General features: G+C 39.7%; 1 protein-coding gene across 1 annotated transcript; it reads left to right on the forward strand.

The window, feature by feature from the left end:
* Window positions 1-688: 688 nt before the first annotated feature.
* On the forward strand, window positions 689-17,212 carry LOC132562158 (cdc42 homolog). The gene is made up of 3 exons (XM_060226888.1): window positions 689-950; window positions 14,599-14,687; window positions 15,410-17,212. Exons 1-3 carry the CDS (start codon window positions 794-796, stop codon window positions 15,815-15,817), a joined length of 654 nt encoding a protein of 217 aa, XP_060082871.1. The 5' UTR covers window positions 689-793; the 3' UTR covers window positions 15,818-17,212.
* The last annotated feature ends 1,686 nt before the right edge of the window (window positions 17,213-18,898 follow it).

Below are 18,898 nucleotides of genomic sequence, written 5' to 3' on the forward strand. Positions count from 1 at the left end.
TACTGGTAAAACAGTGAATTTCGCCTGTATCACAACGGGAACACGTGGAAGGAGGCATTAATTCCACGCGCCATTGTAGGCCCATGTATTAAAGAGTGATGATCAGAAACATTTCATTCTTGGTAGTTTGACTCGCAGAGTTATCTGTGATGTCTTATATTACTAATTGCCTTCTTGAAATATAAGCGGAGCTCCATTGCTGGCCATTTTATCATATCTAACCATAATGAAATACTATTTAAGAAGTTGAAGATTCGTCTGGTTTCCATCACCGATTTGCTCTGGTGTTAACATATATATACAATGACCAGGAGTCCAGCTCATCTAACAAGGTCTGTAACATTTCGGATCGGACACATTCTTCACTTATCATCAGTCTGTACACCAGTTTATTATATACATATATCTTATATTTATAAAGATGAGATAAACATTTTCCCAGCCATTCCGCTTCTTTTAAACACTAAGCCTGCTTGATTTCCCTAGCCTGTATGTGTCTGTCGAGATCCTCAATACTTAGTGGGATTTGTGTACAAACAACAGCAACGGTGTATATGAAGTATGTCTAAGCGACGTTTGTAACATCAGGAAACAGGGCGACCCACGTTGGTAGGGTTATGTCCGGATATTGATGTGTATAGTCGACCGTACAGCTGCGGAAACGATGTCTCATTACACACTGTGTAGCTAGTTGACTGCTGCACTGGTTCGCACGTCCAAACGACACTATTTAACAATCTGTGGTTATTGTACGGCACGATCAGAGGGGTGAAACGTGTGCCACACTGCCAAGATGGCAGACGACAGTGTAGAGGAAGAGAGGAAGATAAAGGTGACGGCGGTGGGAGACTGTGGGGTGGGGAAAACTTGTCTCCTCATGACTTATGCCACTAACAAATTCCCCGATAGTGACGTCCCCGGACTTTACGAATGCAGTCAAACTGTAAAAGGTAGGCGCGCGCTTATATTCCTTTTGAAATGAGTGTATTTTTAATATTTGTATTACAGATAAGGAACGCAAATAAGTATCAATCATATGTATGCACGCCCAGTGAATAAACAAAAGGTTTCTTTAGAAAATGAATGATACGATGAGTTTTGTGAAACGAATAACGACAACAATGCAGAAATCAAAACTTACCAATGAAGGAATGGCACGCTGTGATATCATACTACATGTATAATCACACCCTGTCTACTTCGTTCTAGCCTACATGAGAACTGAACACCATACTCTTTTGATTATCATCGTAATGGTTTGTTCTTTAAATCAATTTCTTGAATTGCAGTTTCTTTAGAGGTACAAGGGAAAGTTACGTCTTTACAGTTGTTGCAGTGATCAAATCGTGCTCTTCCTGTTTTCATCGCCAATGTTAGGTCTAAGTGTTTTGGGTTTTTTTAACCATTGCCATGTCCTGTTATTATGTAAAGGCGCGAGGTCATATATTGTCCCCGTAATCAAGGTCACATCTTATTTTCCGTCGTAATCATCAAGGTCACATCTTATTTTCCGTCGTAATCATCAAGTTCCCATCTTATTTTCTGTCGTAATCATCAAGGTCAAGGTCACATTTTATTTGTTGTTCTGATCTTTAAGGTCATATATATCATTTCCTTACTTTGTGCATGAAATTTAATTACTATTTCGAACCGGGCATTTCTTTTCTTCATTCAATAAGCCGTCCTGATTTAACCTGTCAAGGTCATGATAAAGGTCTTGATGGCAATTCTTGTGACCAGGCGGTGCCTTTTTTCGTCGTTTCTAGGATCCTGTTCACGCCAAGCTGTTGCTGTACAAATGACACATGTGGTCTATATAAAGCTTTAATTACCGATGAAAATCGTCGTTGCCATGGCAGGGTTGATATGCTTAAACGTAGTTTTCAAGTGCAAAAGCACTTTATTTTGATGGTCAATTAGATATGCATGCTACGCACGACACCATTGCTGAGCACACCAGGTCAAACTGCACTCAAATTCCAAATAATGTATTCCGCGGGATAGAAATTATATCACAGTAGTCAATGCTAAATATATGTGTGTTTTCCATGTCAAGCGATTTAAAAAAGATGTATTTCCATTCTAGAATAAATGCGTTTTTCTATACTCGAGTGTCACTAAAATTCACAACTTGATGACCGACTTCCTGTGTTTGACTTCCTGTAATGTACACACAGACCTTCGCCGATCACGCGTACCGTGTGTGCAACGTTAGTTTCTTAAAATCCATTAACAGTATAGTTGAAGACATATTCATCTAGACTCGGCCCACTTCGTGTCGTATTAGCACTTTAGTTGCCTAAGCAAATCGGTTTTTAAACATTTTTTTGTTCAATGATATAACACACATACACACTATGTTATTATACAATATGGGGAAATAAGTTTTACACTCGTTATGCTGTCAGTAATATTTTAGTCTCCTACACAAACTTAATTCGTATAACTTAATAGTAAAAGTTGAGTATCCTACACAACCTCAGTTTATATAAAATAAATAGTAACATTTTAACCCCCTACACAACCTGTCTGTAAAATTGAATTGTAAAATTTTAACCCCCTACACAACCTGTCTGTAAAATTGAATTGTAAAGTTTTAACCCCCTACACAAACCCAGTCTGTATAATTACATAGTATCATTTTAGTCCCGTAACCAACCTCAGTCTGTATAATTACATAGTATCATTTTAGTCCCGTAACCAACCTCATTTTGTATGATTAAATAGCAGTCAATCAATAGACAACCCCGGTTTTTAATTTTTAGTAATAAATTAAGTTGCCTGGACAATCCATTGTTTGTGTTGTCAGTATCACACTAGTTATCAATACAATCAACTGCGAATTGCAGCATATAGTTTAGAGTTGCCCAGACAACCCAGTTTGTTTTGTTAGAAGTATTTTAGTTATTCAGTTTCAGTTTTATATAGTTTAACATTATAGTTGCCTTGACAACGCAGTTTGTTTTGTTAGAAGCTTTTTAGTTATTCAGACAGTTGCAGTATTATATAGTTTAACATTATAGTTGCCATGACAACTCCAGTATGTATTGTTAGAAGTATTTTTATAACCCAGACAGTTCCAGATTTATATAGTGTAACATTATAGTTGCCTTGACAACGCAGTTTGTTTTGTTAGAAGTATTTTAATAATACAGTTCCTGTATTATATATTGTTACATTACAGTTGCCCTGTATGGTTAGAAGCATTTAATTTGTCGTTAATGTACCTCCCCACCTAGATTTTGACACGTCTATCTTTGTATTTACCTCAGTCACATCCCTGGTTACAAATTGTTGGCATTTAACAGTCGCATGATGCGGGTTGATTAAGGTTTTAGCTCTGTTGTATCTAATTCTAAATTTGTATTGAAAGGTGCTATCCGACGGGGTATATGTGTATAATTTATTGTACAGACACCAATTAGTCAAACGTTTGTATTGTTGTATCGCTTATAGTTGACTGTTTTATGTCACACTTTGAAGATAGCTCCACAGGACAAAACATAAATCGGATTAAATGAACATAATGAACGTTGTATAAATCTCTCTCTAATAAAGTTATCTGTCACACTGTACGAGATGATGGTTCGGTCACGTGATTTCCTGTACATATGAAATCCACATTCTACGACACACACATACACACACATGTACGTACTGATGTACAACGCCTTACCCAGGAAGAAACGTTCATCGATTTTCAGTCATTCAACATATGATGAACCTATCGTTATTTATCTGTAGTGGACACTGATATATCACGTCCATTAACCTAGCATTCATCATTGCCTGCAGTGGAGAACTTCCTTAAATATCACCTCGATACACCTCTTTTGTGACCACGGTAATGGCCACCACCATAAAACTCTTTTGTGATCACGGTAATGGCCACCACCATTAAACTCTTTTGTGATCACGGTAATGCCACCACCATTAAACTCTTTTGTGATCACGGTAATGGCCACCACCATTAAACTCTTTGGTGATCACGGTAATGGCCACCACCATTAAACTCTTTTGTGATCACGGTAATGGCCACCACCATTAAACTCTTTGGTGATCACGGTAATGGCCACCATCATTAAACTCTTTTGTGATCACGGTAATGGCCACCACCATTAAACTCTTTTGTGATCACGGTAATGGCCACCATCATAAAACTCTTTTGGTGATCACGGTAATGGCCACCATCATAAAACTCTTTTGGTGATCACGGTAATGCCACCACCATAAAACTCTTTGGTGATCACGGTAATGGCCACCACCATTAAACTCTTTTGTGATCACGGTAATGGCCACCATCATAAAACTCTTTTGTGATCACGGTAATGGCCACCACCATTAAACTCTTTTGGTGATCACGGTAATGCCACCACCATAAAACTCTTTGGTGATCACGGTAATGGCCACCACCATTAAACTCTTTTGTGATCACGGTAATGGCCACCACCATTAAACTCTTTGGTGATCACGGTAATGGCCACCATCATTAAACTCTTTTGTGATCACGGTAATGGCCACCACCATTAAACTCTTTTGTGATCACGGTAATGGCCACCATCATAAAACTCTTTTGGTGATCACGGTAATGGCCACCATCATAAAACTCTTTTGGTGATCACGGTAATGCCACCACCATAAAACTCTTTGGTGATCACGGTAATGGCCACCACCATTAAACTCTTTTGTGATCACGGTAATGGCCACCATCATAAAACTCTTTTGTGATCACGGTAATGGCCACCACCATTAAACTCTTTTGGTGATCACGGTAATGCCACCACCATAAAACTCTTTGGTGATCACGGTAATGGCCACCACCATTAAACTCTTTTGTGATCACGGTAATGGCCACCACCATTAAACTCTTTGGTGATCACGGTAATGGCCACCATCATTAAACTCTTTTGTGATCACGGTAATGGCCACCACCATTAAACTCTTTTGTGATCACGGTAATGGCCACCATCATAAAACTCTTTTGGTGATCACGGTAATGGCCACCATCATAAAACTCTTTTGGTGATCACGGTAATGCCACCACCATAAAACTCTTTGGTGATCACGGTAATGGCCACCACCATTAAACTCTTTTGTGATCACGGTAATGCCACCACCATTAAACTCTTTTGTGATCACGGTAATGGCCACCACCATTAAACTCTTTGGTGATCACGGTAATGGCCACCACCATTAAACTCTTTTGTGATCACGGTAATGGCCACCACCATTAAACTCTTTGGTGATCACGGTAATGGCCACCACCATTAAACTCTTTTGTGATCACGGTAATGGCCACCACCATTAAACTCTTTTGTGATCACGGTAATGGCCACCATCATAAAACTCTTTTGGTGATCACGGTAATGGCCACCATCATAAAACTCTTTTGGTGATCACGGTAATGCCACCACCATAAAACTCTTTGGTGATCACGGTAATGGCCACCACCATTAAACTCTTTTGTGATCACGGTAATGGCCACCACCATTAAACTCTTTTGGTGATCACGGTAATGCCACCACCATAAAACTCTTTGGTGATCACGGTAATGGCCACCACCATAAAACTCTTTTGTGATCACGGTAATGGCCACCACCATTAAACTCTTTTGTGATCACGGTAATGCCACCACCATTAAACTCTTTTGTGATCACGGTAATGGCCACCACCATTAAACTCTTTGGTGATCACGGTAATGGCCACCGCCATTAAACTCTTTGGTGATCACGGTAATGGCCACCACCATTAAACTCTTTGGTGATCACGGTAATGGCCACCACCATTAAACTCTTTTGTGATCACGGTAATGGCCACCACCATTAAACTCTTTTGTGATCACGGTAATGGCCACCATCATAAAACTCTTTTGGTGATCACGGTAATGGCCACCATCAAAAAACTCTTTTGGTGATCACGGTAATGCCACCACCATAAAACTCTTTCGTGATCACGGTAATGGCCACCACCATTAAACTCTTTTGATCACGGTAATGGCCACCATCATTAAACTCTTTTGGTGATCACGGTAATGCCACCACCATAAAACTCTTTGGTGATCACGGTAATGGCCACCACCATTAAACTCTTTTGTGATCACGGTAATGGCCACCATCATAAAACTCTTTTGTGATCACGGTAATGGCCACCACCATAAAACTCTTTTGTGATCACGGTAATGGCCACCACCATTAAACTCTTTGGTGATCACGGTAATGGCCACCACCATTAAACTCTTTTGTGATCACGGTAATGGCCACCATCATAAAACTCTTTTGGTGATCACGGTAATGCCACCACCATAAAACTCTTTGGTGATCACGGTAATGGCCACCACCATTAAACTCTTTTGTGATCACGGTAATGGCCACCACCATAAAACTCTTTGGTGATCACGGTAATGGCCACCACCATAAAACTCTTTTGTGATCACGGTAATGAGTATGACTACTTTCCGACGTCTTTTGAGATGGCGGTAATGTTAATGACTACTTTCCGACGTCTTTTGAGATGGCGGTAATGTTAATGACTACTTTCCGACGTCTTTTGAGATGGCGGTAATGTTAATGACTACTTTCCGACGTCTTTTTAGATGGCGGTAATGTTAATGACTACTTTCCGACGTCTTTTGAGATGGCGGTAATGTTAATGACTACTTTCAGACGTCTTTTGAGATGGCGGTAATGAGTATGACTACTTTCCGTCGTGTTTTGAGATGGCGGTAATGTTAATGACTACTTTCCGGCGTCTTTTGAGATGGCGGTAATGTTAATGACTACTTTCCGACGTCTTTTGAGATGGCGGTAATGTTAATGACTACTTTCCGACGTCTTTTGAGATGGCGGTAATGTTAATGACTACTTTCCGACGTCTTTTGTGATGGCGGTAATGTTAATGACTACTTTCCGACGTCTTTTGAGATGGCGGTAATGTTAATGACTACTTTCCGACGTCTTTTGAGATGGCGGTAATGTTAATGACTACTTTCCGACGTCTTTTGAGATGGCGGTAATGTTAATGACTACTTTCCGACGTCTTTTGAGATGGCGGTAATGTTAATGACTACTTTCCGGCGTCTTTTGAGATGGCGGTAATGTTAATGACTACTTTCCGACGTCTTTTGAGATGGCGGTAATGAGTATGACTACTTTCCGTCGTGTTTTGAGATGGCGGTAATGTTAATGACTACTTTCCGACGTCTTTTGAGATGGCGGTAATGTTAATGACTACTTTCCGACGTCTTTTGAGATGGCGGTAATGTTAATGACTACTTTCCGACGTCTTTTGAGATGGCGGTAATGTTAATGACTACTTTCCGGCGTCTTTTGAGATGGCGGTAATGTTAATGACTACTTTCCGACGTCTTTTGAGATGGCGGTAATGAGTATGACTACTTTCCGACGTCTTTTGAGATGGCGGTAATGTTAATGACTACTTTCCGACGTCTTTTGAGATGGCGGTAATGAGTATGACTACTTTCCGACGTCTTTTGAGATGGCGGTAATGTTAATGACTACTTTCCGACGTCTTTTGAGATGGCGGTAATGTTAATGACTACTTTCAGACGTCTTTTGAGATGGCGGTAATGAGTTTGACTACTTTCCGACGTCTTTTGAGATGGCGGTAATGTTAATGACTACTTTCCGACGTCTTTTGAGATGGCGGTAATGTTAATGACTACTTTCCGACGTCTTTTTAGATGGCGGTAATGTTAATGACTACTTTCCGACGTCTTTTGAGATGGCGGTAATGTTAATGACTACTTTCCGACGTCTTTTGAGATGGCGGTAATGATTATGACTACTTTCCGACGTGTTTTGAGATGGCGGTAATGTTAATGACTACTTTCCGACGTCTTTTGAGATGGCGGTAATGAGTATGACTACTTTCCGACGTCTTTTGAGATGGCGGTAATGTTAATGACTACTTTCCGACGTCTTTTGAGATGGCGGTAATGCTATTGACTATTTCTTAATATCTTTCGAGGTCATGACGAATGAGCTGGGGAACATTACTTTAAGAGAAGACTTTTGTCACCAGCCCTGGTTGCAAAGGGTTCCCCGTATTTTCGTTTTGAGTTATTTTTAGTCAGGCATTACCTATGTCTGACTTTTGACATATAGAAGTTTCAGAGCGCTGACTTTTGCTTCACTAAGCAAATCATTTTCCATATTTCAAAGCGGAGGGATAGTGATGGAAAAAGTGTTTTGATTTAAAGGTAATTGTCATAAATATGCCAAATACTGCATTGAAATCGATTATAGGTAATTTATAAGGTATTTGATCTTGACCTCTTATGATCTATTTATCTACTTTTGACGCAACTTTACAGTGTTATCCGATGTGCGAATGAACAGTATACTTCATGCCATTCTTGATACTCCAGGGGTTACATTCACTATCGATACTCCAGGGGTTACGTTCACTATCGATACTCCAGGGGTTACGTTCACTATCGATACTCCAGGGGTTACGTTCACTATCGATACTCCAGGAGTTACGTTCACTATCGATACTCCAGGGGTTACGTTCACTATCGATACTCCAGGAGTTACGTTCACTATTGATACTCCAGGAGTTACGTTCACTATCGATACTCCAGGAGTTACGTTCACTATCTACACTCCAGGAGTTACGTTCACTATCGATACTCCAGGGGTTACGTTCACTATCGATACTCCAGGGGTTACGTTCACTATCGATACTCCAAGAGTTACATTCATTATCGGTACTCCAGGAGTTACGTTCATTATTGATACTCCAGGAGTTACGTTCACTATCGATACTCCAGGAGTTACGTTCACTATCGATACTCCAGGAGTTACGTTCACTATCGATACTCCAGGAGTTACGTTCACTATCGATACTCCAGGAGTTACGTTCACTATCGATACTCCAGGGGTTACGTTCACTATCGATACTCCAGGGGTTACGTTCACTATCGATACTCCAGGGGTTACGTTCACTATCGATACTCCAGGAGTTACGTTCACTATCGATACTCCAGGAGTTACGTTCACTATTGATACTCCAGGAGTTACGTTCACTATCGATACTCCAGGAGTTACGTTCACTACCGATACTCCAGGAGTTACGTTCATTATCGATACTCCAGGAGTTACGTTCACTATTGATACTCCAGGAGTTACGTTCACTATCGATACTCCAGGAGTTACGTTCACTATCGATACTCCAGGAGTTACGTTCACTATCGATACTCCAGGAGTTACGTTCACTACCGATACTCCAGGAGTTACGTTCACTACCGATACTCCAGGAGTTACGTTCACTATCGATACTTCAGGGGTTACGTTCACTATCGATAATCAAGGGGTTACGTTCACTATCGATACTCCAGGGGTTACGTTAACTATCGATATTCCAGGAGTTACGTTCACTATCGATACTCCAGGAGTTACGTTCACTATTGATACTCCAGGAGTTACGTTCACTACCGATACTCCAGGAGTTACGTTCACTATCTACACTCCAGGAGTTACGTTCACTATCGATACTTCAGGGGTTACGTTCACTATCGATAATCAAGGGGTTACGTTCACTATCGATACTCCAGGGGTTACGTTCACTATCGATACTCCAGGAGTTACGTTCACTATCGATACTCCAGGAGTTACGTTCACTACCGATACTCCAGGAGTTACGTTCATTATCGATACTCCAGGAGTTACGTTCACTATTGATACTCCAGGAGTTACGTTCACTATCGATACTCCAGGAGTTACGTTCACTATCGATACTCCAGGAGTTACGTTCACTACCGATAATCAAGGGGTTACGTTCACTATCGTATATCTTGTATAGAATATTCGCAAAACATTCAATAAAAAAACACAAACGATTAAAGAGATGGATGTATTTGTTGTGATTCATTGATCAAACAGCGATGTCCTTTTACTATAATTGTTTCCTGTCAGATCAAACTATTCAATGATAATTCCTGACATTTTACTTGAAAATTACATAAAATACCGAGATATCCACTTGAGTTAGGATAGGATGAGAAAAAAGATGTAAATGAAACAGCTGGTGTGATTTGTGGTGGGCTTGATGTCGTACTACATGGACACTTACTTCCTTCATTGTTCTCACTAAAACACTCCCGCACACTCTACTTCTGCCACTTAAACAGTTTCTTCCTCGTTTTTGTCCTATCCTGAATGAAATATTTGTATGTTTCATCATCATCATCATCAATGTTAAAACAGCGTCGTCATTTTTCAACACCTGACATTGACATTGACTATTATCATGCCAAACACACCTAATGATGTCAAACACGCCTGTTGACTAATGATGTCAAACACGCCTGTTGACTAATGATGTCAAACACGCCTGTTGACAAATGATGCCAAACACGCCTGTTGACAAATGATGTCAAACACGCCTGTTGACTAATGATGTCAAACACGCCTGTTGACTAATGATGTCAAACACGCCTGTTGACAAATGATGTCAAACACAGCTGTTGACAAATGATGCCAAACCCGCCTGTTGACAAATGATGTCAAACACGCCTGTTGACTAATGATGTCAAACACGCCTGTTGACTAATGATGTCAAACACGCCTGTTGACAAATGATGTCAAACACCCGCCTGTTGACAAATGATGTCAAACACGCCTGTTGACTAATGATGTCAAACACGCCTGTTGACAAATGATGTCAAACACAGCTGTTGACTAATGATGTCAAACACGCCTGTTGACTAATGATGTCAAACACGCCTGTTGACAAATGATGTCAAACACGCCTGTTGACTAATGATGTCAAACACGCCTGTTGACTAATGATGTCAAACACGCCTGTTGACAAATGATGTCAAACACGCCTGTTGACAAATGATGTCAAACACACCTGTTGACAAATGATGCCAAACCCGCCTGTTGACAAATGATGTCAAACACGCCTGTTGACTAATGATGTCAAACACGCCTGTTGACAAATGATGTCAAACACGCCTGTTGACAAATGATGTCAAACACGCCTGTTAACTAATGATGTCAAACACGCCTGTTGACAAATGATGTCAAACACGCCTGTTGACTAATGATGTCAAACACGCCTGTTGACAAATGATGTCAAACACACCTGTTGACAAATGATGCCAAACCCGCCTGTTGACAAATGATGTCAAACACGCCTGTTGACTAATGATGTCAAACACGCCTGTTGACTAATGATGCCAAACACACCTAATGATGTCAAACACGCCTGTTGACAAATGGTGCCAAACACACCTGTGCACAAATGGTGCCAAACACACCTGTTGACAAATGATGCCAAACACACCTGTTGACTAATGATGCCAAACACACCTAATGATGTCAAACACGTCTGTTGACAAATGGTGCCAAACACACCTGTTGACAAATGGTGCCAAACACACCTGTTGACAAATGATGTCAAACACACGCGTTGACTAATGATACCAAACACACCTGTTGACTAATGATGCTAAACACACCTGTTAACTAATTATGCTAAACACGCCTGTTGACTAAAGATGTTAAACACACCTGTTGACTTAAGATGCCAAACACACCTGTTGACTAAAGATGCCAAACACACCTTTTGACTAATGATGTTAAACACACCTGTTGACTAAAGATGCCAAACACACCTGTTGACTAAAGATGCCAAACACACCTTTTGACTAATGTGTCTTCAGTAACACTAAAGGAAGTTGGTATATATGAGCCCAAACACTTTTTATCTTCATGACAAAAAGATTAAATATACAGCGCGATCGGTCCAACCTGCCGATAGCCTCTTTGTATATTAAAACGGTTCCTCCCCCCCCCCAATCGGCCCCCCTCCCCCACCTCCTTGATTGATTGTAGCAATTTACTGTATCATACCAGTTCCAAAACCAACACCATGTAAACAGCCTTCCAACTATACTCCAAGAAATAAGACGCTCTGTAAGTCGTATACAAAACTCGGTCTTACTGCGTAAAATGGTTTGATTAACACGTTAAAATGTTTTTGATAAATCGATATTCATATTTTATGTTTTCAAACACTTCCTTGTTTATTGATTATTGATAGCGTTAAAAAGATAATGTCACAACAATTCATTGAGATGTTATTTCCCTGTCTCTATCACTAAATACTCTATCATGAGAGTTACAAACATCCGCCCCTCCTCCCATCAGTTGATAAAACACGTGTAGCGGTGCTGATCATTCAATGAAACACAATAATATCTCCTCAATCGCCATTCCTCTCCGGAATATGATATTGCGTGAATTGTTAAGGATCCATACACCGAAATTGGACGAGTATTGTTCAGGAATTATTAATGAAATACGGCGAGTGGGCGAGTATTGTAGAGGTACGATTCCTGGAATACGATAAGTGGGCAAATATTGTAAAGGTACGATTCAGGGAAAACGGTTAGTGGGCGAGTATTTTAGAGGTACGATTCAGGGAAAACGGTTAGTGGGCGAGTATTGTAGAGGTGCGATTCAGGGAATACGGTTAGTGGGCAAGTATTGTAGAGGTGCGATTCAGGGAATACGGTTAGTGGGCGAGTATTGTGGAGGAACGATTCAGGGAATACGGTTAGTGGGCGAGTATTGTGGAGGAACGATTCGGGGAATACGGTTAGTGGGCGAGTATTGTAAAGGTACGATTCAGGGAATACGGTTAGTGGGCGAGTATTGTAAAGGTACGATTCAGGGAATACGGTTAGTAGGCGAGTATTGTGGAGGAACGATTCGGGGAATACGATTACAATTAGTGGGCAAGTATTGTAGAGGTGCGATTCAGGGAATACGGTTAGTGGGCGAGTATTGTAGAGGTGCGATTCAGGGAATACGGTTAGTGGGCGAGTATTATAGAGGTACGATTCAGGGAATACGGTTAGTGGGCGAGTATTGTGGAGGTACGATTCAGGTCGATTGAAACAATGTGTATCACAGATGATCGATTGAAGCAATGAACAATTACGTGCATATAATTTTGATTACTTCCGGACAAAAATAGTTTTTTGAACTAGAAAAAGTTAAAATGATGTTTTTAATATGGGTGATTGTAATCTTGATTACGTTGACACAACAGATAGCGTTTCGATTAAGAAAGCTGAATTGATGTGTATGATATGACTTGCTGTCGTAGAATTTCGAGTGTTGTTATGAATACACCCAGTGATTCATTTGTATACATAACGGTGCTGTGTATCGGAAGCAAGCTTACTCATGTAATCTCTGTACCGGCGGGGAAGAGGTGAAACAATCATTGGCGATGTCGTGTATATCTACAACTCATAACTTTACTATAATAAACCTATGAAAATTCATCGTACGACAGATTTTAGGAATTTGAACTTTAAATTTTTTTCTGACGAACTAGTCTCCTTGGCGAATTAGCTCATTGTTATGTATAGGTAAAATGTGTAATTTCAGTCAGAAATGAATGCGTTTTGAAATTCTAAATGTCGTTTTGAACAAGTTTAACGACTTGCGACTCTGCGCACGATTTCCATGTTTTCTTGTCTCCTAGTTGACTGGTATAAATGTAGTTGTAAAAGCCACATGTGTAGTATTAGTAAGCCATCACACTTCTCTGTTTTAGATAGTACAATGCTCGACTTTACATTGGGTTGATAGAAGGGATTATCAACACAATAAAATAAGATATTAAACAAGGCGAAAGTAATTACTGATAAATCCTTGTAACAGAACTTGGACGGTTGTGTAATTGTACTTTTGTGACCATCCTGGAAAGTATTTTGTGAAAAGTATGTCTAAAGCCAAAATGAAATGATTGAATTTCTCGATGACGATGTAATCGTTGTGTTTTGTGGTAAGATCTCCTAACAGATTATTTACAATTCCAATCGTAGTTAAAAACAATGTTTCTATTTTGAATTTGCCATTTCTATAAGTAACAACAGTGTTTGTCCAGTCCACGGTGTTTTCTTGTCGCCGTTGCTTCTACATTCTAGAGGCTTTTCTTGTGTAATGTAATGTGAATTATGCTCGTTGTTCGTTCACATACCTGGTTAATTCGTGAACGTGACATCCTTTAGCAACTTGGAATATTCTTTATGCGAGATGTCGCTCACTCTTTTAGAACATGCAAAGGTGTTCCTGGCAATAGTTTCATCTATACTGGGTGTTTATTCTCTCATTTTTAGCTTACCTGTCCGAAGGGCCAAGTGAGCGGTGTCCGGCATCTGTCAACTTTTACTAGTCATGAACGACTGAGCGGATTTTAAACAAATTTGGGGAAAGTAAAATCAGATTAATGTAAATGGTAGGCAGGGCCCAACAAGAAAAAAGTTAACCACCAGATACATTTAGCTCATGTTCACAGCATTGCTTTGCACCATCAACAATCCATCTGGACCTTTGAAACAGTTGCCATCCCCACTGAATGAATATAGCATTGCCATGCCTGACAAACGGAATTTGAAGCTGTATCTGTGGAGTGAAGATCATCAGGGAAATATTTTCCTACTAAAGAATTTAAAGTTTTGCATTATTGACTTAAATATCTAGGTGAGCGATACAGACCTTTTGGGTCTCTTGTTCAATGCAAGCATTGGAAAATAAAATTTGTTTTCTTTTTCAGCTGGGCGATCGACCTCATTTGAAGTCCCTGTTGAGATGCAATTCAACGGGTGCAAATACAGCATCGGTCTAACGGACACCATCGGATCAGTAAGTATCGTTGAGACACCTGTAAGTACCGGAGGCATATCAGTAAATACATTTCCGTGAGACATCAGTAAGTATCGTTGAGACACCTGTAAGTTCCGGAGGTATATCAGTAAATACATTTCCGTGAGACATCAGTAAGTATCGTTGAGACACCTGTAAGTTCCGGAGGTATATCAGTAAATACATTTCCGTGAGACATCAGTAAGTATCGTTGAGACACCTGTAAGTTCCGGAGGTATATCAGTAAATACATTTCTGTGAGACATCAGTAAGTATCGTTGAGACAGCTGTAAGTTCCGGAGGTATATCAGTAGATAAATTTCTGTGAGACATCAGTAAGTATCGTCGATTTATCAATAAGTAACGTTGAGCTATCAGTAATAAAATTTCCGTGAGACATCAGTAAGTATCGTTGAGACACCTGTAATTTCCGGAGGTATATCAGTAGATAAGTTTCTGTGAGACATCAGTAACTTTCGTTGAGACACCTGTAAGTACCGGAGGTATATCAGTAAATACATTCCCGGGAGACATCAGTAAGTATCGTTGAGACACCTGTAAGTAACGTTGAGTTATCAGTATATATTGGTAAGTATGCACTAAATGCAGCTCTCACATACGTTTGTGTTGCGAGAAAATGACGTTCAGTTACCCAATTAATTGGAGTCGTCCATTTTTGACACAACGCACACAGTATAGCTAATGGTTTGTTCTTTTCGAAGGATGAGTACCGGCGGATCCGTGAGCTGTTTACCGTGGGAACAGACATATTCCTAGTGTGTTTTAGTGTGACGGAACCAGACACGCTGAACAATGTCAAACAAAACTGGCTATCGGAAATCAAAATCCTTGCCCCAAAGGCCACCTTCGTATTAGTCGGTACAAAAACAGACCTTCGAGAGGACGAAAATGTGAAGCAAAAATTAAAGGAAAAAGACCAAAAAGTAATATCTATTCAAGAAGGAATCAAATGTGCAAAAACCTTCGGAGCAAAAACCTACGTGGAATGTTCAGCATTGAACCAAATTGGACTTAAAGAAGTGTTTGAGACCGTTGTGATGGTTACCAGTCCAGAAACCAGCACCCCTCGGAAATCTGGCTCAAATGGTGGACCATGTGTCGTGTCGTAACTATGCCAGAATGGTGGGTCATGTGTCGTGTCGTAACTCTGCTGGAATGGCGATCATGAGGTAAAAATTTGCCTCGGATTTTAGCACAAACTGGTCTGGTGCAAAATAAACATAGTTCTTAAATCAATGCATGGCTTTAAAGGAATTCCATGATCTTCAAGAATATGAGAAACACATTTACAGACCACATACACTGGTGACTTCGGTCATAACGATTTCGTTATGTGGTAGGCCTACTAATGGTCATAATCGCCTAAAAGCGGTTTTTATCGATTAGACATTAAATCCTTACCTATGCATCATACGTATTAGGCGGTCTCGAAACAAAACATGGATTCTAGAGAAGGAACCGAGATGAGATCCTGATGTAACAGATATTTGTGTCAGCAGTTTTATCTATTTATATATTGGTTTTTGATTATGATTGTAACACTTAGTGAATTTCGAAATATTTTAATATTATGTTTTAGTCAGCGGCTGGTCTGCTGACCTCGTAATGTCAATAAATGCCGGACATTCTTCACACTTATTGACCTACCCTATACACATTAACGTGACTAACCGCTGTACTGATGAGAGTAATAGCATTTCTATCAACCACTCCCGTGTGTTCATAATTACGAGTGACAATCTTCGTCATTCTCCATTTGAAATTACATTTTTGACAGACATATAAGTTACTGCAGACATTTCTTGACAGGTCAAAAAAGAAACAGTCCATGTGAAAATAGGTCTTTATAAAACAGCATTCAACTGTTTGACAATCGGTGATGAAATATGTCTGAGGAGTAAGAAAAAAGGGTTTTTACTTTTATCTTTTTACCAATAATCTATGATGGCGAACATGGCGCAATTAGTTGAATTTTCTTTCTACTTTATCCCATAAAAGTATCACCGACTGAATTAGTATCGTACATCAACCAACCTTTACAAGACCATAGGATCCGAGAATTATTTAGTCTAGACGAATATGGACTTACCCTTGCCTATTTATAAAGGATTATTAGGAGAAGTGTAATTTTACCTAATATCGATCCCTCCAAAAACCTGCTAAAACCTTAAAACCAGACAAGGGTAAGTCCTTATCCACTTAGACCTCGAGCACTTTCATCTGGAATGTATACCACCTAAGTAAGCACGGTGAAATGGAATTTCTTGCCATTTCTGATACAAGTGCATACTGTTTAGATTGTGACAAAGTCCCGAGTCCCTGTCTGTTTTACTTTTTTTCCTGGACAATTCATTTCTCCTTGTACACGGAATCCAAAGAGTGTTTCATATACATAAATGATTTACTCTAAGTTTGGTCTGCTCTGATTAAAGACGTTTCAGTAATTTATATCATCCACGACTTATTTTGTATAATAATGTTTAAATAAAATCCAAACAATTGAAGACTTTGTTCTTACTACAAAACATCCGTTTAGAATTCGGTTTGTATGTTCTAGATTACTATTGTCAAACGTCTCGTGCAACGCTGTATTTGTTGGCACTGCGATAAGGGTACGAATCACCACGCTCACATTTGTTTACCTCACGTGGTAGGAATAGTACAGTCGGCAGATAACTGGATATTGCAACGTCTGGTCGAAATCTGCCGTAGCTGGTGCGATCTGTGACCGCTTGTAGTTCTCGGGAAAGATGACAAAACCACCCTTTCTTGTGTTGTTTGGTAAACCTCTTTACCAAAATTGCTTTAAGAAGTAAGCGGCAGGCCTCCGCATGACGTTCAGATAGTCTCTGCAGCTACTACCAGGAAACTCCTCCTCAGAACGCCTTTGGCTTTACAATGGAATATATACCCCCTCCCCATACCTCGAAAGATTGATGGTTCCTTCATTTTAGTAAAAGGAAAAAAACAAAAGATCCTATAGGGATTTTGACGTCCATCAGCGTTTATTATAAATTTGATCTTCTTATTCCATGTTTTTCTCTCTGAAAAACCTGAAAATGAAAGTTGTTAACGGCCAAACCCAAGAGATGTTCTCCTATCCGCCATTTTGTTTTTCTGATCAATTCCAAAATCAATTGGGTACAACTAAGGACCAAGGGAACCTACATATGAAATTTGAGAAAGATCCATCCAGTACTTTTCAAGAAAAAATGATAACCTTTCATTGCAAAATTCCTGGAAGGTTACTGGCCCACCATTTTGTCTTTCCTATCAGAACCAAAATGGAATATGCACAACTACAAACTAAAGTAAAGATTCATCTGAAATTTATGAATAGTCTATCCAACACTTCTACAGAAATAGCAATAACCAACTATAAGTCATAAACCAGCATTTCCAATCAACCCTAAAACGAAATTTGAGAATGATCAATCCAGTGCCTCTTCAGAAATAACAATCACAATCTGTTTCTGTCAAAATCCAAGTTTGTCGCTTGTTGTCTATCTATAATCAAGTGCTTCTTCAAAAATAACAATCTGTTTCTGTCAAAATCCAAGTTTGTCGCTTGTTGTCTATCTATAATCAAGTGCTTCTTCAAAAATAACAATTTGTGACTGTCAAAATCCAAGTTTGTCGCTTGTTGTCTATCTATAATCAAGTGCTTCTTCAAAAATAACAATTTGTGACTGTCAAAATCCAAGTTTGTCGCTTGTTGTCTATCTATAATCAAGTGCTTCTTCAAAAATAACAATTTGTGACTGTCAAAATCCAAGTTTGTCGCTTGTTGTCTTATCTTGTTTTTTAGCCCACCATCTATTCAAATAGATGGTGGGTTATTCAAATCGCCCTGTGTCCGTGGCCCGTGGTCATGCCGTCCGTCCGTCCGTAAACAATTCTTGTTACCGCTATTTCTGGAAAAGTACTGGATGGATCTTTCTCAAATTTCATATGCAGGTTCCCCTTGGTCCCTAGTTGTGCATTGTACCTTTTTTGAACTGATTCGCATTCAAGATGGCCGACAGGTGGCCATCTTGAATTTTGGAAGTAAAAGTTTGTTACCGCTATTTCTGGAAAAAGTCAAATTTCATATGCAGGTTCCCCTTGGTCCCTAGTTGTGCATTGTACCTTTTTTGAACTGATCTTCAAGATGGCCGACAGGTGGCCAAATTTCATATGCAGTTTCTCAA

This window comes from Ylistrum balloti, unplaced genomic scaffold (genome assembly GCF_031769215.1).
Source record: "Ylistrum balloti isolate Yb309-2 unplaced genomic scaffold, AGI_CSIRO_Ybal_v1 Utg371358, whole genome shotgun sequence".
Lineage (NCBI taxonomy): Eukaryota > Metazoa > Mollusca > Bivalvia > Pectinida > Pectinidae > Ylistrum > Ylistrum balloti.

Bases quoted from the DNA above. Each gene is read 5' to 3' on its own strand.
- LOC132562158 (XM_060226888.1), top strand. From the start codon at position 794: ATGGCAGACGACAGTGTAGAGGAAGAGAGGAAGATAAAGGTGACGGCG. The intron at 951-14,598 runs GTAGGCGCGCGC...TTTCTTTTTCAG, and splicing joins ATGCAGTCAAACTGTAAAAG to CTGGGCGATCGACCTCATTT. The intron at 14,688-15,409 runs GTAAGTATCGTT...TTCTTTTCGAAG, and splicing joins TAACGGACACCATCGGATCA to GATGAGTACCGGCGGATCCG.